We start from the raw sequence: 24,466 nt of genomic DNA on the forward strand, positions 1-24,466 counted from the left end.
GAACTTGTTCTCACATGTAACACTTCAGGATTTAACAGGGAACAAAATGGACACTGCTTTTCCACCTTCTATTAAGAATAAATTTATAGAGTATCTTCATAATAATTAGCCAGGTTAGAATAAATTCAGTGCAAGCCGTGATTAAAGGATCTGCACTTATTTTTCTTAGTGGATTTCAAGTGGGAACTGTAGATGAGTTTTCCTGCTGTTCACCCTGACACTTTAAAGTGTTGGTTAATTAAAACATTAAAGAAAGTTTTCACAAGGAGCTATCCATTTCCAGACACTAAAAAGCTCTTCTAAAATAGAATTTGTTTCTCAAAATTGAACTGTGCTTTTTAAATGTCACTCCCTAAACATTAGCATAATCAAATGGTATCACAGTAGCCAAAAAAAAAAAAACCCACAATTATTTTTTTAATAACCCTACTGTCTCTGGAAGGATCATAAAGGTTAAATGTCAAATTTCATATGCTTAAATAAATATCACAAAATAAAAAACAAGGTCTGAAATATTAGGACTAGGAAGGACACATAGTGCTTGTTTCAGGGTGCTACGGTAGCCCTTATTACACCTGGCATTAAAATTTTTAATAATCTAGATCAAAGGAGATAAGAAAGGTCACTGAAACCAAAGTAGGCTACTTTTTAGCACTCCTATACACAGAGAGCAGGGTGTTGCTTCAGCATGTTAGGTAGTGAATTTCTTTGATCCTACCTATAAATGTCACTCTGTATGTCATTTAATTGTGGTATAGCCTTTTATTGGTGCAATTAAATCTTTTCTAATGCATTACATTATCTCCAGCTCTGCTAAAAATCCTGCCATTGTTTAGGAAGCGAGGCAAGTCATTGTGAAATGATGCAGTTGACTTTAGTTTCTTCCTTCCCCCCTCCACATGATTTCTCCCAACGATTTTAATTTAAATCTCACCAAACAGTATAATGGTCCTGGAATTTGTTTAGTCGTTTGACTTCCTTTATCACACAGAGATGGTAAACATTCTGTTGCTAACCTGAAGTGGCTCCAAGCAGCAAAACTAGGAGGATATTAAACCAGTAAAAGCTTATCAACAGATTCATTGATATGCTGTAAATTCCAGTCTTTTCATTTTACTTTTGAGGGTTGCCATAAGTCAACACATTAGTAAGCAATTTGCTGACATTGGATCACTTAAAAAGGCTTCCCCATGGACAAAGTTCACCTCGGTGCTTTGTTTCATGGTTTCATTTTATCATAGTCCTGTGTTGCTGTACAGATGACTGATGCAGCTTTGCATAGCGATGGGGGATTGCACAGTCACTTTATGCCACTCTGTCCAAGATTTAGGAAGTCTGAGACATAAAATGTACAGGGTATGGTGTTTTCAGAAATAAATTCACTTGCTCTGTTTCCGTTATTCCAGGAAAAAAAAAAAAAGTTATTCAGTATTACACATTAAAATTTCATTTTTACATCCTAGAACGTGACAACAACGAATTATTCAAAATGCTGATTTCCCTTCCATTCACATTGATAGGTCACACTGATCTACCAGTTAGCAAAAATTCTGGGTTACATGTCAGTTACACTTGGTTTTTTTTCCCAACCTTAGACTTTATTTACTGATTGATGGATATGAGTTGTGTCAGATCATACTACAGAAAATCCATGAGCAGCTCAAAGAAGACAATATCTTAGCAGCAGAGAAACTTCACAGATCCCTGTCTCATGCAGGAAAAGTTTTCCTCTTCTGTTTTTTACAGTTCCAGCTCAAAGATGCACACTTGCTTACAACACTAGGCCAGGTCTGGGCAAGTCTGATACCACTATAAATAAAGATCAAGCATAACTCAGGGCCAGAGGTGTTTTCAAATGGACCAACCTTTACTTGATGGTGAACAGAAACTCCAAATTGTGTAAGAGTTGGGTGTAAGCTCACCTTGTTCTTCCTGGAGCCAGATTTTAATACAAAATCGGTAACACCAGTTAAAATTGCAATGCAGACATTCAGTTCTAGAACACAGCTGACAACAGCCAGGTACAACTGACCAGGATTGTAATTGATTAAAAACATAATCACATTAAAATATTAAAGATATAAGCAGCATTTCACGAGTCATTCAGAGAGCACACGGTGTCACCAGTTGGGATTGTTTGGAGACCACAAAGTGTAAATATTGGAGGAGGCCTGTGATGGGACTGTTGTTTGTTTGTTTTTTGTTTTGCACATACCACTGAAGGTCAGTGTGAATGTCTGTGTGGGACAGACAGGGATGTTTTTTTCCTGACACAGAGAGGGGAAGCAGCAGGTTCCCCACCTGCTCTTTGCTACACAGAATTCTCTCACAGAGTACAAGCTGCTGCTTTTCCCATCACTTTGGGATTTAAATAAATCCACAATACAAAGGCTCTCAGGGAACTTTTATGTTACATTGTTAAATCAGCATTTACCAACAAGGAAACGAATCCAATTTCTACTGACAAAAGGGTACATCCTTTCACTATCCTGTTGTGTTAGGGATCATTTGGGAACACAGTAAGTCATAGCAGTTCTCAGTTAGCAGTGAATCAGAACACAGAATAAAAAGAATGTGAGATATATTAGCAGAAAATTTAGAAATTCAAAGTTTATATAAATTCTTAGTGAGTTTTCCACATTCTTTCTGAGGGATTTTAGTGAGATTTGGGGTCTTGATTTCTTTGGGTCTAAAAAAGTTAATTTTAAATACTCTGATATATGTTATGAAGGGTCACTTTCACAGCTGGAAGGGAGCAGGTGTGCTGGTAGAGAAAAGCCACCAAAAGGAAAAAAAAATGAAATAAAACAATAAGAAAGTGTTCAGGTGCCATGAGGCTGTCTGACCTCGAGTCCAACCATTCTCCCACCTCACCTCCCACTTCCCAACCCACACTCCCTGAAAAAAATGGCTCTTTTTCCTATCAGGTTTTCTCTCACAGGAAATGCATGGAGAGAAAGGCTCACACTGCCTGGTCATGATACAGATGTCAAAATGTCCTTTAAAACTGCTGCACACATTCATGACCAGACACACAGACAAGTCTAAGACTTGTGTGAGTCCCTGCAGAGCTTTCAGATACAGGGGTACATTAGGAAGAAGTGGCCACAGTGAGCTGGAATTGCACTCAAGATAATTAAATTCAAGAAAAACAATCCTTTTAGGTATTTATGTTGTTGAGCCCCTGTGGGAGCATCTTCAGCTATGAAGATGAGATTACCCAGGCCTACATGCAAGATGCAGAAACATACTCAAGGCAGTAAAAAGGCATAAAAATCTATGCTGAGGACAACACCTGATATTCCTCCCACTCTCTGTCAAAAAACCAAACCAACCAAGCCCAAAAAATACAAAGAAAGAAGTACTGAAGACGTGATGTAGTGCCAGAGCTCAAGCTTGGAGGATTCTGTACCCACTTGAACTCTGCATTTCCAAAAATACATAAGCACCCCCCCAGACAGCACAAAGGATGATAAGAGGTATCCATAAAACTGCTGAGTGAATTGGGAGTTACTTCTCATATAGAAAATAAAGGGAAATGTAACCTTTCAGGTGTGGAAAATAAAGGTAAATGTAACCAACCTTTCAGGTGTGGAAAAAGCTGCTGCAAGCAGAAAGACTTGTTTTACTATGGATGTTTGAGAACAAAATTAAACCTTAAAGCGTGGCAATGGGCCCTTCACATTTGACATGTATGAAATCTTGGACAATTAAACACTGGAATATACTGCCTAGAGACAGCACAGCAATCCCATCACATATAGCCCCTGCCAGGCTGGTTAAATACCAGCAATATCACAGCTATGTTTGATCCTGTGCAGCTGGATGGATCAAACATCTCCAGGTCCCTTCCACCACGTCATCCTTGAACTTTAAAAACAGCCTAAACTCTCCTGTGAAATGGAATTTAAACTCTGAAGCTGTGTAAGTTACAGTTTAGGAAGCATGGTGGTCAGGGGTTTAACATGGAAAAATTGCCCTTCAGTCAAGCTATTAAGTGATTGCAAATTACTTACAAATTACATAATGAGCATACTTTGCTATAAACAATCCCCACTGGCCTAAAGCAGAGGGTTCCAGTTAATTGCACACCTGTCTTAAAACACAGGGCTCTGATGCCTCAGTGTGAAAGAGTCTCCATCACACTCCCTACCTCAGCTATTTTAGAAATGCAACCATTAGAGAACCTCAAAAGCAGGTTAAACTGGGAGAAGGAAGAAGAGAGAGGAACACAACTATTTATACCAATTACAGATAGGACAATTTAGAATGACCCAGATTGTTATTTTTTCATTGCTTATAACAAAAAAATGGCACAAAACTCTGTTATAAATCACACTTTACCTTTATTGAAAACACAGTAAAAAAAAATTTTCCTACAAAACATTCAGTGTAACATTTCAAACAAAGGAAAAAAACATGACCACTGCTTTCCACAAAACAAAAAATCAGCCAAGCTAAGGCAGCAGATATTTTTTTTTTTTTTAACACAATAAAATACCCACGACAGAGAACATTATAAATCATATAATTCTGGATGACCTAAAATGAATCAGAAAGGGTTTGATGGGGAGAAGGTATCTATACCCAAAAACTGTTGAGATTAAAGTAACACTCAAAGCACAATTTTTCAGCTGTGTTATAACTTGGTCAGATACATCCACGTGAAAGAAAAGTCAGCTGCTCAAGACTATGGAGTTTACAAAACCTAAAGCACAAATCAGACCATGAGGGGACCACCAGTTCCATTCAGCACCTCCCAGCCTCACACAGTTTAGAGATTGTGCGTAATTTACAATTTTTTTATTTTGTAAACTGTGATATTAACCAGTAACACTGCAGTGAAAAACCTGAATATGCACAGTGAAGGTACCTGCTGCCATCATCACTGCCCAGCCAGCAGCACCAACAGCCATGGACAGGCCAGCTCAGAATTGGGTTTTTATGGTCATGCCACCTAGGCACACAAGAAGCCAATTCCATGCGACAGGGATCAGGGTGCCAGCAGCACCCTGAGAACACCCTCAGTCTCCTCACTGGAAATTTTAAAGACAAAATTTAGTGGAGACAAAAGCAACATGTGATTTCTATTTAGGTAATGTGGGGTTGGGTCCCAAATCCCACAGGAAAGGAAATACATCCTTTTTTGTGTACACATGTTCCATACACACATATGAAGATTTCAAATCCCATTACCTAAATGTATCTTCTTTTTCTATCCACTTCTCTTTAAAGGAACAGAAATTACACCAAATAAGGCAAAAATACTTTGAAAGCTACCTTTAAGAAAGTAAAAGTGACTGAATTTTTTTGTTATATAAAGCCAAGGAGGAGAAAGTACTCACAGAGATTTTGTGACTCTTAAGAATTTTGGTCCAAACTGGAAAAAACTCATCATTTAAGGGGAAACAGGAAATCATACACCAGCTAATTCTCTTCTTAAGCATTTAAACACACCCACTGAATCTACTGCACAGGTATCACTGTCATGCCACTTCTCTGAATGATCAATTCACATGAGGAGAGAAGGCCCAAAATATGCTCATACACGTGAAATACAAAAATCTGGAGAACAGGTGAAGAGCCTCACCTCAGCACCTCACACCCCCTGAACCTGCTGAGAGCTGATACAGAGTGTGTCCACCTCCCACTGAGGGAGATGTGCTGCAGAGCAGGTCCACAACAGGAGCCACCCTGCAGTCACAGCCACCCCAGGGGCCAAACCAGCTCGTTCCCCTCACTGAGAAGTGGGGCTGTACCCTCATACCACTGGAAGCTAAAAGCACAAATATATGCAATGACTAAACCCTCTCACTCATTATTCAAACTGACTTGAGCTCTTGGTAATTTGTTAGAGGACTCTCTAGTGACAAGATTGCTTAAATGGAATCCAGTGGTAAAAAACAAATTCATAAATGTGAACATTTTTGTAGTGGAAGTACAGTTCTAACTAGGGAATATCTCTCTACAGGCTATGTGGGAAAAGAAATACATTAAAATCAAAGCAGGTGCCCCAGTACTCCAATAGCTGGTATCTATAGAAGCAGGGAATAGAGGAGGAATGCAAAATATAAATCTTTTTCCCTGTTCAGGAAAAGAGCTTCATCCAGTGATGCCGACTATAAAATTAATGTAATGGGGGTAGGGAGAAAAGCAACAGCAGCACTTGGGGTTAGTGATCAACAAACATCTAGAAGCAGCATTCCAAAGTGCTCAAGTAGGTACACATCAACATTCAGATACCTGAAAGCCTTTAAGAATTAGCATTTCCTAATTTCTATTTGATGTAAGGCCTTCATACAGATACAGTTTCTAAATAGCTTGGAATTCAGTATGTCAAGACTATCAGCATTTACAGGATATTTCTCACACTACCTCTTTAACTGCTTGGAGTCACCTTCTGTATTTGTTAAAACATATAATACTATATATATTAAAAACATTCATGAGCACTAAATGAAGCTGAAAAGTTACTGATAAATATGGTAGTTAACACAAAACTAGCAAGCATACTAAGGTTTCTGTTGTCAAGACAGAGATACCTTCAGAAGTTCACAGGCTTCTCTAAAAGCCTAAGATACTGTTTCACTGTGAATCCCAAAAAAGATTTTAAGAAGTGATGAATTTTTTTTCAGTGTCAGTGAATTACTGGCTTATTTAGAGAACATACAATTGATATCTGTATACTAATAATACACATTTATTTCTCTTTAAAAGAAGAGTTCTAGGTGCTTTAATTGTGAAATATTTCAAAAGCCTTCCATTAAAGTTGCCCTCTGGTATGTTTTTTTACAGTATATAAATCAAATCTATGTGGATTCTTCTGCTATTTCATGTTTTGTCTATCTCAAGGGGGCATAGTAGAAAAGGGGATAGAAGCTGTATCACTGTGTGGCTGGTGGCTGTGGCTTTCGTTTGCTCTTGCTGAATGGGATAAATTCAAAAGTTACATTTTTGTAAAGTTCAAATCTGACAATCTGACTGAAATTACTTGCCAGCTTACTAATAGCAAATTCAGTGTTCATGGGTTGGGGAGGGAAGTCAGTGTAAGCAACATTGTCTCAACTCAGCACTAAAATAACAACAAAAATCCTAATACTAGGAGGTAGGGAATCTCATTTCATTAAAGCAATTAAAACTTCACAGTTCACATCAACACTTCTTTAAACAAAACTAAGCACATTTCTTTTTGAAGAGGTTATTTATGTGGCCTTAATGTCCTGTCTCTTTTTAGATTATTTCACCCTGATTTTAAAAATTGCTATTTTCAAGATCAGAGAATATGTTAAACAGGACTTAGGTGTTTTCCTGCATTTGTTATTCCAAAATTTGAGATGCCAGTCCACTAAGGGTAAGGCTCAGTTGCTGTACATACACCACCACCCCACTTCTGGGAGAGGAAGAAGAGATGGGAAATAACCTAGAGCATGCTACTCAAGGACAGCCACATGCAGGAAGAGGCCAACTGTTTTCTGTTTCTACTTTATTCCTTCCTAATTTAGACTGCAAATTCTTTAAGAAAAGGGCAATCATGTCTTCACTACACAGCACTGAACACATGTGAGCACCTCAAGTAGCATCAGCTGCTGCACAGCCTCAGGGGTGAGTGGCAGAGACACGGTGGGATGGACAGGGGCTGCAGCCCCTTGGCACCCATCACTCCTGGTGACACACGGGACAATGTGCCACTCCTGGTGACATGTGTCCCCAGGATCTGCTCTCATGTCCCTCTGCCAAACACCTGCTGCAGGAGCTCCTTCCTGCCTATCCTTCCACTGGTGCTCCAGGTGGTACTTGGGAACCGAACAAGGAAAACAACTTGTCAAATTTTTAATTTCTATGACACTAAAACAGCCAACAGGGTCAAATGTACCAGAGGAACAGGGCCAAAGATAAACAGCACATTACAGACAGTAAACAAAGCTCCCTATGAATGCAAAACTGTTCATTGTACAGTAACCAATATTACTGTTTTTTAGCTTAAAGTGATAAGCATGTGTGGTTTATGCTTAGAAACCCCACAAATATTATAGTTCTGCAGTTGCATTTAATATTGTGCTACCAACACAGAAAAAAAAGCCAAAAAACAGCTAACTTAAAACACTCAGTTTACATCTATTTTTTGGTCTTGTGTGGTATCTAGTTGAAGATGGAAGCATTGATGTGCTTTTTGCCTCCTAAGAAGTGAGGCAGATGTTAATGTTACTAAGATCAGCTGTATATACCTTGAAGGTATAAACCACCTGACTCTACATGAGTCAAAATACTAGGAATGTATTGTCAATATCCATTAATGAATTACCAGTTGCTTGTACTTAAGTGACCATATGATTCTGTGAAAAGTATACAGTGACCTGTATCTTGCATGCAGTGACAAAGCTTTGCATGAGCACGTCATTTTCAAGGCCAAATGCATATTTTTATGCAGACAGTGTCACAATGTCAGCAGTTGATTTTAAAAGAAAACACTGTCAGTAGTTACACAGGGTAGTTCTGAATTACTCCTCCACTTGGAAACCACACAGCACCTCAACCATCCCAAAGAGTCCAGTGTAAAGTCTTCCCTAACACAGCCTTAACCCACACATCTGCAGAATCCACCAGATGGGGTGGGGATATTCAAGGCCCTAACATTTGTTTGGAGAAAGAGCTTTTAAGTCTTGCCTGAAACTTGGGTGCTTCTTGGCAGGAACTGCTTCTGCTCAGTTGAAGTAACTGCCCAGCTCACTTGCATTATAATCCACCTTTTCCTGTGTTCTGCAGTCACTGATGCCATGACAAACATCTCTCCAAAGGCACGAAGAGCAAGACCTATGCTGGTTCATACTCCTAGGTTTATTCCTAATATTATTTTCCTCAGAGTGTATTAACTGTCTTAGCACTGTAGAAGAAGTACCTCTATAAAGCTAACTGGCCTCACACACCACAATTCACCAGCCCCGTTAAGACATGAGGACAATTTTGGTCATACAACAACTTGCATGAAAAAGTGGAACATAATTCACCACGTTTTAACTATGATGCTAGTACATAAAGTTACAAGCTCTGAGAATACCTGACTGATGCCCCTAATAATATATCTCCCAACATTTTAAATATAAACTCATTTTAGAACAACTTTTAATTATAGCTTTCTGTTGGTTGCAAAACTTTGACTCGGATAAAGATTTCTCACTAAAGTGTCAGCACTAAACAAGAGAAAAGATGCTTGTAAATCTTAGTGAAATCAAGTAATTTTACTTTTTCTCCCAAGACTTGATACAACACATCAACAGTCAGCTGAAAAACTTTGAATTTATACTAATCACACACACCAAAAAAATTCTCTAACATCATATTTACTACAGAAATATTTACACTATGCCCCAGTTCAAGTCAAAAAAGGCAGCTGCAAAAAAGATAAATCCTCATATGTACTGGAGCTTGATTTTTGAAGCACTTTAGGGGAAAAAAACAAGCAGACATTAACACACACAGCAATGAAGTCTACAGCCCAGAGCAGTCATCTCACGAGAACAGCCAAAGAGTTTCTGACACAAGGTTTACCTTATTTTGGAACCACACTGGAAACCAAGTTGTCACCAAATTAATATAAGAACTCACACAGGCAGACTTGTTTTACAGAAATGGGAAATGAACAAGAAAATTTTCTGTCTCCCCATATGAAGGGGCACTCACTGAAGGTGTCCCCATTCCAGTCTGTTGTGGCTGTGCAGGATAAAAGTGCAACCAGATTTTGAATACTTACTTGGTATTTTCTTTACTTTAAACTGCTTAAAGGATTCCTAAGGCTGCAAGGAAATGCTACAAGAAAGGACATTATCACCCACTGATGCCATCTTGAATCTAAGGCCTCTGAGCAGTTAAACTGTAACACTTCAGAAATTCAAACTACCAAGACTGAACACACGTGTTTTACTTACCAAACCACCTACTGTCATCTCTATAACCTTAGCATTTAATTTATGATATCTACACATATAGGCCTATATACATGTTCATGTGTACATTAAAAATCAGGCTAGTGACAGATAACTGGGTTATGCCACTGAACAGAAATCCTGGCAACTGAAGTATAAATTCAGAGAAATTTACTTCAAATTAAAGATTGTAGAAAACTGCAACTGCAGCCTCCTAGGCCTGTGCTCCTTGCATTGATTCCAGGAACTGCTTACACACAGTAGTTCAAGAATTTCATAGGGGGCACTGGGTAGGGGAAGGGACCTCCAGAGCACAACAGCTCACAGAAGTGTGGGAGCTGTGACAGTGGGTCTACACAGCTTTTTACAAAGCATACTAGGCTCAGATTTAACACTGAAGTTAATCTTCATCTTGGACTTCCGTAAGACATCGTTTGACCACCAGTAAAGCAAGCTGGCATTTGGAGCTAAGGACAGAGCTGAAAACACTGGCCTTCTGAGAAAGCACCGTGACACAGCCTACTGCATCCAGCACTGGGATCTCTCCTGTCCTTTTTAACTCACTCTCAGTAGAGCTGTTTATCTCCTGTCACAGGCACCTACTCCAGCTACTTTACATTTTCATATTGGCCTTCAAGTGTATGTTTTCTTCTTTTTGTCTTTTTTTAAATCAAGTCCCAAAGTTATTCTTTATAGCTGTGTTTGTATAACACAGGAGGTACTGTGCATTCAAATGGTAGCGAGTCTAAAAATAAAGATGTGAGACTTTCAACAAATAAAAAGGAATGCATTTTTCTCTTCAGCTTCCAGTCTTCAAGGCACCTCCTGCATTAACTTCCTGGGAAATAAACAAGCAGACCAAAAGTTCACTGGAAAGAGAAGAATCTGACACATCTAACTTCCTCAGAAGCACACAGCATCAAAACGAGACAAGGCTCGACCCAAACTAACAACTAAAACCAATGTAAAAATGCTGATGAGATGACAGGAATGCCATGAGGTTGATGTTTTCAGCTCTGCTGATTGCAGGTGATTGTTATCACAGTGTTTTCTGATGGCCATTTGCAGAAGGCTTTGTCTCCGAGTCTCTTGGATTGTTTGATAGATGAAGTTTATCTAATCCTGCAAAACATTACAGAATAAGGAAAAACTTAGACTCCCCTTGTTTCATGCACACAGGTATTCAAAGAATACAGACAACCCAAATCCTCCTTTGTGACTGCAGACTTCACATTTGCTGAAGACCAGAACTGTTGTTCTACCCCCTGTAAGAATTGCTTCTCGGAAATTCCCCCCAGTGTTGTTTAAGTGAGAAAATCCATTACAGAAGACAGAGAACCCTAACTTTCCACTGCTTAAATCACAGACTCAGATGTTAAGAACCATGAAAGCATTCAATAATTTACCCTGTTGCCTACAAAGACCTAGATAATGGCTAAAAATATTCATTTTGTTTCTTTTAAACTATAACATCTTTTCATAAATCACCCACTTCTGATCTTAATGTCATTGATTATGACCAGATCACTTCTCTAAACTATTTATATGTCTAATTACATTTTTAGGACTACACTATCACTGATTTATCTGTTTCCAGCCATTTGTTCTTATTGTGCAATTCTCTATGGTGAGTGCTAATTCAAGTCTCACTTCCTGCCCCAGGCAAGCAGTTAAATTACTCTTTTTGGGGGGTGGGGGAGGGAGATGAAGAAAGATGGCAAATTTAGCCATATTTTATTCAAAAGAGGCATGATGTCAGTCCTTCCTTGCTTGCTACAGTTTCTCTCTGAAGTCTCCTATCAAGTCTCTAAAGTTAAGAATCAAACCTGGGAAGAGTTTCTTATTCATTTTGTGTAGACTACACTGAAGTGCCATGATGTACAAAGTTAAATTTCTTGCACTGTTGGAATTGGAATTCCAAAATTGACTAAAACTACTAAAAAAACCCAAAATTTCCTTAATACTGCCTTTTTTGTAGTCCTAATAAGTGAATTTTTTGGTCACAGGCAAATTTTGGTTCTCATTCTTGGAATTCTGTGGGACAGTTTTTAACAGACACCGTTTATGATGTGCAGGATTGAAAACAAACCCAGTTTGTGCCAGGAACCTGCACATTTCAGGGTTTGTGACTCCCTGCTTGTGTCAAATCCAGTGACCATTACCCTACTATGCCTGCATTTTTATGTTTCTTAATTTGCCTTCAACATCCGTAATTTTTTATTAAACACCTTATTTCTAATTATTTTACAACTATTTTAAGCTAATCTTCTGCCAGCACTCTGGGAAGTGCCTGGATTTTGTTTCAGCATCATAACTTCAAAAGCAACGAAAACTAACGTGAGTAACTTCTTGATGATGCAAACTCAGTTACAAAGAAACACTGAAGCTTCACCATTAATCCTCTCAATTTAAGGAAATACTACTCTAGGGATCTAAAGAGAGAGGAGCTTTGTTAATTAGTAAAGATAAATGCAGCAACAACAATAAAAAAATAAACATTTTATCCTCAGTATTAAATGTGATTTAATCCTTTCTGCTATGGTCAAGATATATCAATGCAAGATTTGAACAAATTTTTTTACTGTATCAGGTACAGGTTTTACTCAGCCAGTTACTGTACAATGTGTACAATGATTTTCAGAACAGATGTTCAAAAAAAAGTATGACAACAAAGTTGAGATCTCTGCTAACTCTGTATAAATATAGGGAACCTATAGTCCCTATATATATATAAGACTATAGTCCTATATATCTATAGTCTCCATTTAAATATAGGGAACTAATAACTTGCTTTAAAGGAGAAGAAAGACAATCCATACACAAGCTGAAGTTTTAATGTGGAATAATTGCTCATAACAATGAGAATGTTTCTGTGCTCTCCAAAGGCTGAAAATCCAACTGGAGACCATTAAGTACCACAGGCATGTCACTGAAATCAACTTTGTACCTCAGCTCTGGACTCTTCAAAAAACAACATGCTATTCATCTGCACACCTTAACTTAGATAAATTTCCACTAAAATAAAAGTATTCTGTGAGCTGTGACAGAACTTTACCAGTAGCACATCAGGGTGTCAATGGTGGAGAAAGGGAGTGCTCAAGCACACAGAGAATTTTCATGGCTGTTACCTAATGCCTTCAGGAGCTCTTCTCGCACAGCAGAAGTGAACTTTCTGACCAGACACAACGTTGTCATGATAGCAAAGAGCAAGTTGTAAGATAACACAATATAGAAGTTCCCCAGCCAGTTGAACCTTCCAAAGTCTCCAAGGAGATCAAATCTGGTGATTCCTGTTAAATTGCATGTAAGATTTAGATCAAAATACTCATAACGTTTTTTTAGGAAATGCAAAATTTCCTTCTATTATATTTATATTTGGATGCAAAATTCTTATACACCGCACACCAGAAGACACATGGTTAAACACACAAGACAATGTCTGTTGGTCACTATAAAAGTGTAAGACCTTTATCAAAATGTTTTTTAAATTACATAGTAAAATGCTTGAATAATGGGAGTTGAAATGAATTGTCTATTCTAGGTAAGAACTCTTCTTATAACATTAGTAAATGTAACTAGGAAAAAACCAGCTTTAGTATGAAAACTGGTTGAAACCTCAGTTTCTATAAAATCCTTAATCATTTCAGAAAAGAATGAAATGTACCTTGAGCATTTTTTAAAAAAATACAGCTAGCAAACAGTTTTTCTATGAGAGCTACAACATTTTATGGTAAACACTAAGCCTTTAAAGTGTTCTTCCAGAGCAGTGCTTTTGAAACCAAAGTTTAAAGACATCTTTCCAACTGCAGTTTTTCTCCTGGATACACCCACCACTACAGCCATGGAGCATTTGCACAGAAGGAAAGAGGCTGAAAGATGGTGCTGACAGGTTTTTTTCACAGGGCACCTCCAACCCTGACACTTGGGCTTTGTGCTGATCAAAGGTCCGTAAATCAGTAATTAAGTGAACAATATTTTTCTGAAATATGGGAACATCTACGAGGTGTAGGGCCTGTGGCAGAAGGCAGAAGAGGAAGAGCCACAGGTTGTTCCTTTGTCAGGTGTCATGGAATACTGCACTGAACACACAGCAGAACATTGATATGACAGCCATGTGATCAGTGTCTAGGGTTCAAAAGCACCTTTGGCACAGGTGATGTCAGAGGGAAGTGTGCCCTCACAACAGTGCAAAAGCAGGAAGCTGACCCTGTCTCAGAACTAAAAAGGCAGCAGCAAATGAGCCAATCACAAAGTAGCCCTGGCTCTGAAACTCCTAAAAGCATCTGATTTTCTATCATCTTATTTTGAAAGTATTTGGTGCTTTTAAAAACTGACTTCAAAAGTGATAATAAATGAAGAGACAGAATTCATGGTCAGCTGTTCTTCTTCCAAGGGTAAACCTGACACTTAAGAATCTCACTGTATCTGTATACCCAAGATTTGCATGCCAGTTATCACAATGTTAAAAAATATACACACTACTTATACTCAGCATCAGTCATTTACATTAAAACATGAAAATTGAATTTGATATCTAAGGAAAAAAAAATACTGAAATGAAAAGAAGAAGTTTCAAAGGATGAAACAAAACAAGCACTGATCAAAACAGCAAAAGAGGCAGAGAGAAATATTTAAAAAAGCACAGAAGGTCTTAGCACAGAAAGAAAAAACGAACTGAATTAATTGGTAAAGAGATGAAGGACAACAAACACAGAGCTGCTTTCCCACTTGAAGGCAAACAGTGTCCTTATAATTCCCAAAGCAGCAGTGTTTTAGCCAGATTATGAAGCCACTTGAAAATTAAGAAAGTTAGGTTTGAATATACAGGCTCCAAAAACTTTAAAGGAAAAGGAACAAAACAGTCAGAGCACTGGAATTCTCTGGAAAAGGAATAACATTCCTTGACACATAGAGGTCCAGAAGAACAATGAGCCATGGAGCAGTGTTACAAGGGCAAAGAGAAATGAACTCTGACACTTCTGTTAGAGTTGGTGGGAAAATTATTGTCCATAAATTACAGTCAATTTCTTCTTACAAACAGAAAAAGTCACTCACTGCTCATCAGAAAAGTGACACAGTAACAGTCTGTAAACTCATGGGAGAAAAAGGTTAAAAAGGTTTTGATGTCGTTCTTACAGAAGCAGTATCTACTGAGCCCACAAAGAAAAAAAAAACAAGACTTTTAGTAAGTCTTCATTAATTGAACAAAAACTTGCATATCTAGTGGCACAAATATATATACACAAAAGCTGATGGAATTTTACCAAACAAACTATTAAACAAAAAACAAATAGTAGGTTTTAGTACACACAAATAAATTTTAAATCCCCATTTACTTGCACATAATATACAAGCGTAGAATTCTAGGAAAAGGAAAACTTCCATATACTAGAAAGTTCAATTTTCTCTGGAATTCTTTGCTTTTGTATTCTTGACTTTAAGTGCCTTGTTCCTAATTTGTTTCTCTGCAATTAGCAATATGGTGCTGGTGGGAAATATTTCTGAAGGGCTACTAAAAGGCTGAAAAGTTCTGGGAAAATAGGAGTTAACTTATTTAAGTAAAGTAACTTATTTTAGTTTAAAACTTTCCTGGAGTTCTAGAAGAATGACAGATTAGACATATCCACCACCTACATATCTAATTAGAATGCTATGAAACATGTAAGAAACTATTTCCATTTTTAAATGTTGAAAAAGGTCAGTGCATGTATTAGATAACTTTTGCTTTTTCACCTTTCCCATAAGGATAAAGTCTATTTTTTTTCTGTATAGTCTAGAATCTCGCTTTTTTTAATAAAGTGAAAAGACTATGAATCTGCTTAACATATTTATTTCTTTTCATCTATTCAGTGCCACAGGGCGGTGGCATGTAGTGCAACACACATTGATATTTCTGCAAAAGCACCACATGACTCACTGTACTCTAATACACTCTATTAATCCTGTTTGGACAGCTGTGACTGTGCATTTGTTAGCTGTGTGTTAATTGTTCCATCTTTTTTCTTCTTTTATTTATCTCTATGGCAAACTATTCAGGAATTTCACTTGTTAGTCTGGTTTTTAAGTGAGTTTTACCATTAATCTGTTTCCTATGAGACAACAATGGACTCAGCGTGTACACTTACTGCCACAGAATCTGGTTATTATCAACTGGTAATCTCATGGATCATTAACAATTAATTTTATTTTCTTTTAAACAAGTCTTGAATGCAGTAACTTAGTGGACACAAACTTATGTTACAATTCTATTCTAAAACAGTGATTTTTCTATGTAATATGTGGCTCCACATGCTAGAACCATTTCATTTCTTAGACCTTTATCATACTGGTTATATTTTAAAACTGCACTCCTTTAAGTACTTGAATTACCCTTTTGGATTTTTGTGAAGTTTTACTACAGATTTTTTAAAGTAAGTTCTAGAATGCTTATTTTAAGATTAAACACTCCAAAATGCATTACAGAGGGTTTTTTATTTGCTAAAGAAATTATTTATGATTTATTAAACCATCCCTTCTGTGGATACACATAGCATGAGAATATACAGTATAATACTGGAAAACCATGAACTACTCTTGATTCCAGAGTATTCTCCCTGAAAGGAAAACCAGCTAGAGAACTACTGAGCACACACTGCTGGTCTGTGGGCCTGAGCTCAAACTTCTAAGCTTGTACTTAAGACTTGTACAGCCTGAGGTGAAGATTTTTGTTTTGTTGTATTTAATGTTCCCAATGAAATTCACATTAGTTACAAGGATTCTGTACTACTTAAAACATGTAATAGCCTTGCAATTTAACTTCAAGAATTCAAGCTGAAGATTACCTAATTAAAGCGAAGATACAACATGTCTTTCCAACTGGTTAAAACAGCTTAACTACTTCAAATGCTACTGCCAATCCTCAGCAGTAAAATCAGGAGTTCTTCAGTTCTGCTATCGTAGACTCAAATTGTTAAATTTGAAAAATGAAGTTAACAAAAAATACAAGCATATTATTGCAAGGAAAATTAAAGTAGCCTGGTAAAAAACTTAATAAATGAAGAGTCATTGTTTTTAAAAAGCCATTTGCATTCAGTGCTACCTCAAATTTCAGACACCAAATCCCAAATGTATTTCTTTACAGGAACTAAGCTCTAATTTCAGAGTGAACATGAAACTATTTCAGACTGCTCTGGACAATCAGTTTTCCTATCTTTTCCTCTCACAATCTCCTGTTCTAAGTCTCAAATCTGACCTTAAATAATATATTCTCTAAAAAATACTTAGCATCTTTTTCTTTTTAGAAAGTATGTTCTGCAGTTCATGTACATAGATGTATATTCAACAGTCCACATTTGTGTAGAAATGAAGGCCACAGATACATGCTCTTTCATCTGAAAGTGATGGCAAATTACATACTATGGAAAATACAGCTACAGGCTCTTCTTTTTTCTTGTATATTTTTTTTAATTTAATTAAACATCCTTTATTATGATGTTACTTCCATTTCACTTACCCAGTGTCCTTGACATCACTGGCAAAGCAGAGCTCAGCACCAAGATTGAGACACAGTTTCCAATTATCTGTTTGAAAATGACAAACAGCATTTAAATGACAAATGAGATTGCTGAAGGGAACACAAAGAAAAACAGCGGTCAAGATGAAAAAGAATAATTCTTAAAAGGCACATTCTTCAAATTGAACCTAAAGCAATTTACAGTAACATATTGTTAGTCTTGCTGACTTCTCTAGTCACTCCTCTCCACATAGTGTTATACAAGACAAAGATGATAATAAAGAAGAAATAAATCAAATATGTGTTCACATGCTTATAATCAAAGTGTTAATTGTACGCTCAGATTCAAAATTATTCAAAACAACCATGTTGCAAAGCATCAACTGTTTACTTACTTCCTGTGAATGTTTTATAAAAGAACAATTCCATGGGCTTAGAATGGATGACTGATACATCAGCTTAAGCCTTGGATGTAACTGCTTGCAGGATTAGCACTATTTAAAAAATTACAACAAAGAGCTTCCTTTCAATTCAATGCCTGTTGTCTACTTTAAATAATACGAAAAAATTCACAGCTGTTAGATTTTAGTCTTGTTCTTGTAAAGCCTTTAAAAAGAGTAATTGAAACTTTCTTTGACAAGGGATCATTTTCTTCAGGTCTAGTTCTATCAGAAGCCAAAAGGGGAAAAAAAAGTAAACTTGAAAGTAGATAGACATTTGTACATTCACTATTTATTTCCACACTATTCCTGGTGTACTGTAAACAATCAATAGGAAATATTACGAACATTCCAACTCTCTACTACTTGTTATTCTAATCATTCTGTGTGCATACCCATTTTCACACTTCCAACAATATGTAACAAAAGTATCTTAATCCATTACTTAAAAATAAAAATGAAACATATTGAAAAAAAGAATTAAATTCAACATCTGTTCGTTCCTTGGTTACTAATCACTGCTCCATGTCAGCTGTGAGAATACTTTGCCAAAAACTTAGGCATGTTCCTCCCAATTAGGTAACATCATTGGTTATTCTAAAGCCATTACTAAATTGTAGAAAGTCAAATTAGCTTCAGATTGCAAAATATTGCTGAATAGCTGTCCTCAGTCTTAGTTTCATTATTCAAATTTGAATTACTTTGTCTGTATTACTTCTAGCAACCACTTTGTTCAGATCCCAAACAAGCTCCCTGAAGTACAGTTAACACAATCAAAGTTACTCATTAGCAATAAGTTCTCTTTGAAGGAAGTTCTTTCACTTGCTTTTCTATAGCCAGTTAACAAGCTCTGCCATTCCTGGCTTTTTACAAGTGAATGGATGCCATCCAGACTAAACAGAGCACATCCTTTTTCCCACTCATTCAGCATTTTGACAATCTTCCAGTTTGTGTTTACGCAGCTTACAAACAAATACTGATCACTGCAAATGAGCCATTCAGGGCAATTACTAAGAGAGTCAGTTTGTCTTGGGTGGCAAGAAAGACAGGAGGGGGCCATGCCCATTCCAGATTGTACCTTACCTTTGTCATAGTTGTGTCATCCTTCCTGGGAGTGAAATTCTCAAAAAAACGAAGACTGTAGAAGCCGACGACAGAAGATACCATAAGATAGCTGTGAGAATCAAGGAAAAAAGGAACCTCCAAGGAATGCAAGTTTCACTCAAGTTCTCAGCAGTCTCCTAAAAGTCTTAAGAACTAAAGAAAAAAGAAACAAAAACAAGTGTTTGAGAAGGACTGACCCATCTTTCTTCTTTCCAGGCTAGCGTCTTAGTGTATTACCAGTGTCCCAGAAAACTAGACAGAATACTTGTTAACAGACAGAATTCTTTCAGAAAGGATACAAAATCAAAATTATTTCAAGTGCTGCTCCCACGAAGCCAAAGGTGGATAAGGAGGCATTTCCTATTCCAGGTCCCTACAAGGAAAAAGATACTTTGCATAATTAAATAAGATGCATGCAACAGTTCATAAAGTTAACTCCTACCAAGAGCAAAACATGTCACGTCTTATATGCAATACAGCCTTTTCTCAACTCAGCGTGTCAGGGGCATTCTGATGTCTCACCCTCTGCAATGGCATTAGCAGCTTTCAAACATGATGAAATGCATTGCAAAGACAGAACCACAAACTCCAGATTACTGATCTGCTTTAGTGCATCACTGTAGATACACTTTATGTATCTACATAAAGCTTCTGCACTATTTTAGTAAGAACTTGCTACAACATGACATGTAATAAATGTTTGTGTGGGCAGGAATGAAACCTAGAAGCAAAGTCAAGGTTAAGGCTCATCAGTTTCCACACTATTAAAGCAAAAGCTCTCACTTGCATTCTGCAAGGCCTCCAAAGCTTTACTAAAATTACAAAAATTGTAAGAGAAGGTTACTTTACCCCTGATCCCTTTGGCATTGCAGTCTCGTCAACCAACAGGTAAAGAATGTTGAAAGCGACTAAAAGAACTGAAAAGGACTATAAAAAAGTAGAAACAGTCTTGTTATTGAAAAGTATTCCACATTTTTAAAATCTACACATTTATCCTCACCAGACTCCATAATGTCAAGTTTCTGTTAAACAGACAATAGAATATCAAGATTGTTGCTTAAACAATCTTCACTCAAAAAATTTAAAACTATTCTCTCAAATAACCAAAGAACTCTTCATACTTTTTGCTGGGAAAAAAAAAAAAAAGAAGAAAATTCTTACTGTCTCAGTCAGGAGCAATATCATGACAGCTGGATAAACTAAATTCCTTTCCCAAGCAGAAGCTTTTTTCCTCCGTTCTGTTCAGAAGAGAAAAAACATAAGCCTAATACCATAGATCACCTTAGAATAAAACAAGTGAGAATCATTCAGCTATCCATAAGCTCACTATAAATATAAGTAATAACAGTATCTTGATCTGGAACAAACACCAATCGGTTCATAAGAACATCCACTCTGTATAGATATGAAACCTCTATAGAGAAAGGCTGGGGAGACAGAGACAAGCATATTTTTCCAAGAGGCATGTTTCCTCTTAACCTTTTTCTTCCCCTAGTATACAGCAGTTCCACAAAGTTTAAAATCTGCTGAATTTACAAATACATTGTTTACATGTATATTTTAGCATGACCTAAAGGGACAAAACAGAATTTCAGATATTTAAATCGTATTTTCCTCTTGTAAGGCAGGAAAGACAGAACTAACTTCACTGGACATCATTCACATGTGCAAGAAAAGAAAACACTGTTTGAATTTTACAGAAATAATTCAAACACAAAAAGGAAAGTAATGTCCTAGATTAGCCCAAATATTCATAAGCATATCAAACATGAAAAGCTCCATGCAAAGAAGTGTTACAATTTCTCTAAAATAATGTCAAAAATAAGATCCAAATCAGACTCTTTACTTAATTTTTTTTGTTGGAGGGGTGCAATGATTTAATGTAATGTATTTGCAAAGGCACAAATTTAGTTCAGAACAAACTGGAATTCATCAAGCAACTGCTCCAAACTAAACACAGCATCTTAAGGTCATTTAGTAAACTACCATCTACATGAAACACTAGAAAATTCATTACCTAGATTTGTTTTCTTGCTTCTCACTTTTTCAAGCTCACGTTCCAACTCTACTGTCTGATATTCCACTGAGGAAGATAAACCTTTTAAAACAAAATACATTATTTTGGTTTGGATGCGACTGCAAGGCACATAGTGACAATTTGGATTTGGGAAGCATCACTTTAAGTACTTGTGACTTTAAACTGCAGGTATTTCTTTGAGACTCTTCAAATACTTTTCAAAAACAGCAGAGTTTACCCAAAGGAGTTCAGCACAGAGGTTTCAGCATCATCTCCTGTGATCCCAGCCTCTTTGCTGATGCTGAAGTTCCACACAAGTCCATAGTGTGACAGGATGTCTCAAATGCCTCATTCTTAAATCCCTATATGATTCTTATACCAAGATGTAAAGAATCCCCAGATGCCCTTCAGGAGCATTATTACTTAGCAAAATTGGACCTTTTCCTTTTGAAGTGGCCAGAGCTCTAGATTCAGTTTCTGCCCCTCCCTCCGTTTCCTCAGCAAGCTCAGTTTCCACATCGCTGACCTCCTTGCTGCTGGATCTTCTGCTCATACCAGTTTGCCTGCTCCATCCCACAATCAGATATTCCCACAACCACCTGTGAGACCAACCTCTTCCACTTTCCAGTCTGCAACATACATGTGACACTGCTGTGCAACTCCTCACATTTTCTCCTGTACATCAGCTCAGCCTTGACAACCATAATATTAATTCCTTTCTTCCTACTAATTTTCTGCCTAAATGCCGCTAATCAACTTTTTACCCTATCCTTGTGCAGGCTTGAGGAAACCCAACCCATTTTTTCTCTCCATCCTTTTTCTCTTCCATTCTCTTCCAACCACTCCTCCTTCCCAGTGCAAGCACACTGGGGTTTACCTCCTTGATGTCAGGTCCTCCACCAACTCTGCAGAGTGTTCAGGCACTGACACAGCTCTGCAATGCTGTCCAGACATCTGTTGTTTCAGTTCCCATACATTATTTCTGCTTTAGCTTTTACTCTCTGCAATCACGACCTGGAAATATTCAGCCTGGGATGAGTTAGAAGTAACAGGGATGAAAGTGAAACTTACATTTTCACCCAAAAATAAGTTAAGGGCTCATATATTCCCTGTTTATTCCAGGCCAATTTCACTCTGCAATAACACACCATGGCAGTGACAGTTCTAAGTCTTAAACCCAAAGTCCTCTCCTTGTTTTGCTGATTTACATTCACACCTTTCACCTGCTGGCCTTTGGCCAAGGGCTAACCTGTAAGAGCACCATGCTCCATGGACTTTCTTAAACAGTCTCTAATATGAGATTAATATTCTTGTCCAGGCTTTTATCTCATATCTTGATCACTTGCCTACAAAATCTAAACAGCACTCAGGCTGCTGGCACAGCAACACTACTTTGTCTCATTATTTCCTTATTTTCTGTTGCCTCCTCATCCATCCAGCAACCTCAATACAAGAAAAAAGGTGATTCTTTTTATTGCAGACTATTAAATACTGATTTGTTCAATGCAGTCAAATCATCAATGAAACATCCAACTGTTTAAAATTTTAAATGTTTCATCAAATTAACTGAATGTTTCTTTCACACACATTTTTACATATAACATGTAATTTCTGTGGTTTGTCTAAACATTTATCTTGGACATCAGTGACACAATGAGTATGGGATAATATTTACAGGCCTTCAAATACATAAATATCTCTAATCCCAGGACTCTCCAGTAAGACCTACAGACACTGTTCCATTACAATATCTTACCACTTGAAGTGCCTGAAATACAACTGTCAGTTTCATTTCTCTGTATTTTTTTAAAAATTAATCATAATACACAAGTTTTCAGAAAATGTTTTTTAAAAACCCAAGCTAATTATCTCTATAAATATAAGCTTTTGTGATGATGCATTTCCTCCCAGTAAAGACTAAAACATCTGTTTTATGGAATGACTAATTACTGTTAGGTGGGAAAAAGGATAGCAATAGAGTGCAATGGGAAAAGAACTTTCATGGAAGCAGCTGAACAAGAAGGAAAACGCAAGCCAGCATCTGGTATCTTCTTCTTTTCTGTAACTGATTTAGGAGTCTCTGAGGAAAAGCTCAGTTCAATATATATGTTTTTTTTCTTCCCTCAACATAAAAATCCAGAGCTCAAAACACTGATTTCATGGGAGTCTATCCAACAAATCAGCATAATCACAGAAGGTCCCTAAGACACAGGTCATCAGAAATTCTGAATCATATCTAAGTGCTGTTGTAGTTCCTCCTTAAAAATAGTTGCAAACAACAGGTTGCTATACAAAAGGATATTTTATGAGAGAGGCAAGGTTTCAGATCAGTCAAAAGAGTATTTGGAAAGGATGCAGCTAAATTCTTAAAAGCTCTCTTACATTAGCTTTATTTCAAACACGCACAAAGTTCAATGTCAGCGCTGTCTAGCCAATAAATCAAATTGGTAGACGAGACTTGTTTGGACTAGCAATGAAAAGTTAGAAGGGATTCTCCAAGAAAGCCACAAAGCAGCTCATTTAAGGTCAATTTAACGGTATTATTCTGTTTTTCTTCCAGCCCCGACATAAGATTTCAGTACCTCAAAGGAAATTGTAAGAGTATCTATTTGCATTCCCCCAAGGTGATTGGCAGTTCACCACCAATTAGTTCAAAATTACACTGTTACTAGTGTGCAATAAAAACAACACCTTTCATCTTTCTTACATAGGTAAGGATACCTTCAGAGCCAATAACTTTGATCAAGTAAGTATTTTTGATCCTACCCCACCCGTCTCTTTGGATTCAGGAAAACTAATAGCTGAAGGCAACTTTTTTCTTTTAATATAAAAAAGTCCCAGCTTTATTTTTCAACTGTAGGAGTGATGTGGGTACTGAAATATAATACACTGGAAACAAACATTTTCCCAAAGCCCAGTATCTCTTCAACAGATAAAAATACTAGGGTAGATAACACAATCAAACTTTCCCCTCCCTCCTCCTCTGATTTTCTGTTAGACACTGCAGACACCTGAGGAGGAAGAAAATTAGTTCCCACAAAGAAGATCTACAGTTTCACAGATAGATTTATTTTCAAATATTAAAAGCTTTACAATCATCAGGTATCACTTAAGCCTCTGCTCTGGTCTTCTTCATTTTAATCAAAATTCAACTCTTTAGTTATACATAAAAATAAAGTCTATATTTCAGAGCACTTTACTGGAAATCTGCCCAGCAGGGTTACTTAAGCACTATGGATTTCCATCACCAACATGGTGGGAGAGTTGCAACAGCCATGGCAGAGGAAGTGTGTAGGTGAATATATCCACTGTGATACAGCAACAAAGTGCCAATCTGTGTGCTAAAACACAGATTATGGCCTCTAACATCACAGCACGATACTTACTGATGTAATTAGCAACACCCCATTTATATACACTTTTTAAAATGCAATAAACATGGTAAACACAACCCTTCATAGTTCTGGCAATAACAATGTCAATGCTTATGGCA

At 37.1% G+C, this 24,466-nt stretch overlaps 1 protein-coding gene across 3 annotated transcripts in view; it reads right to left on the reverse strand.

Moving 5' to 3' along the window:
* Nucleotides 1-4,326: 4,326 nt before the first annotated feature.
* Nucleotides 4,327-24,466, reverse strand: part of LMBR1 (limb development membrane protein 1) — a 69,088-nt gene continuing 48,948 nt past the window's right edge. For all 3 annotated transcript variants that reach the window (XM_072925314.1, XM_072925316.1, XM_030264270.4), the window contains 8 exons: nt 20,974-21,054; nt 20,118-20,194; nt 19,806-19,883; nt 19,256-19,329; nt 18,936-19,026; nt 17,413-17,479; nt 13,049-13,210; nt 4,327-11,042 (listed from right to left, as the gene is read on the reverse strand). In XM_072925314.1, the coding sequence (XP_072781415.1) occupies nt 10,960-11,042; nt 13,049-13,210; nt 17,413-17,479; nt 18,936-19,026; nt 19,256-19,329; nt 19,806-19,883; nt 20,118-20,194; nt 20,974-21,054 (713 nt within the window). In that variant the 3' untranslated portion in view covers nt 4,327-10,959. The remainder of the gene's footprint in view (nt 11,043-13,048; nt 13,211-17,412; nt 17,480-18,935; nt 19,027-19,255; nt 19,330-19,805; nt 19,884-20,117; nt 20,195-20,973; nt 21,055-24,466) is intronic.

Source organism: Taeniopygia guttata, chromosome 2, assembly GCF_048771995.1.
Source record: "Taeniopygia guttata chromosome 2, bTaeGut7.mat, whole genome shotgun sequence".
Lineage (NCBI taxonomy): Eukaryota > Metazoa > Chordata > Aves > Passeriformes > Estrildidae > Taeniopygia > Taeniopygia guttata.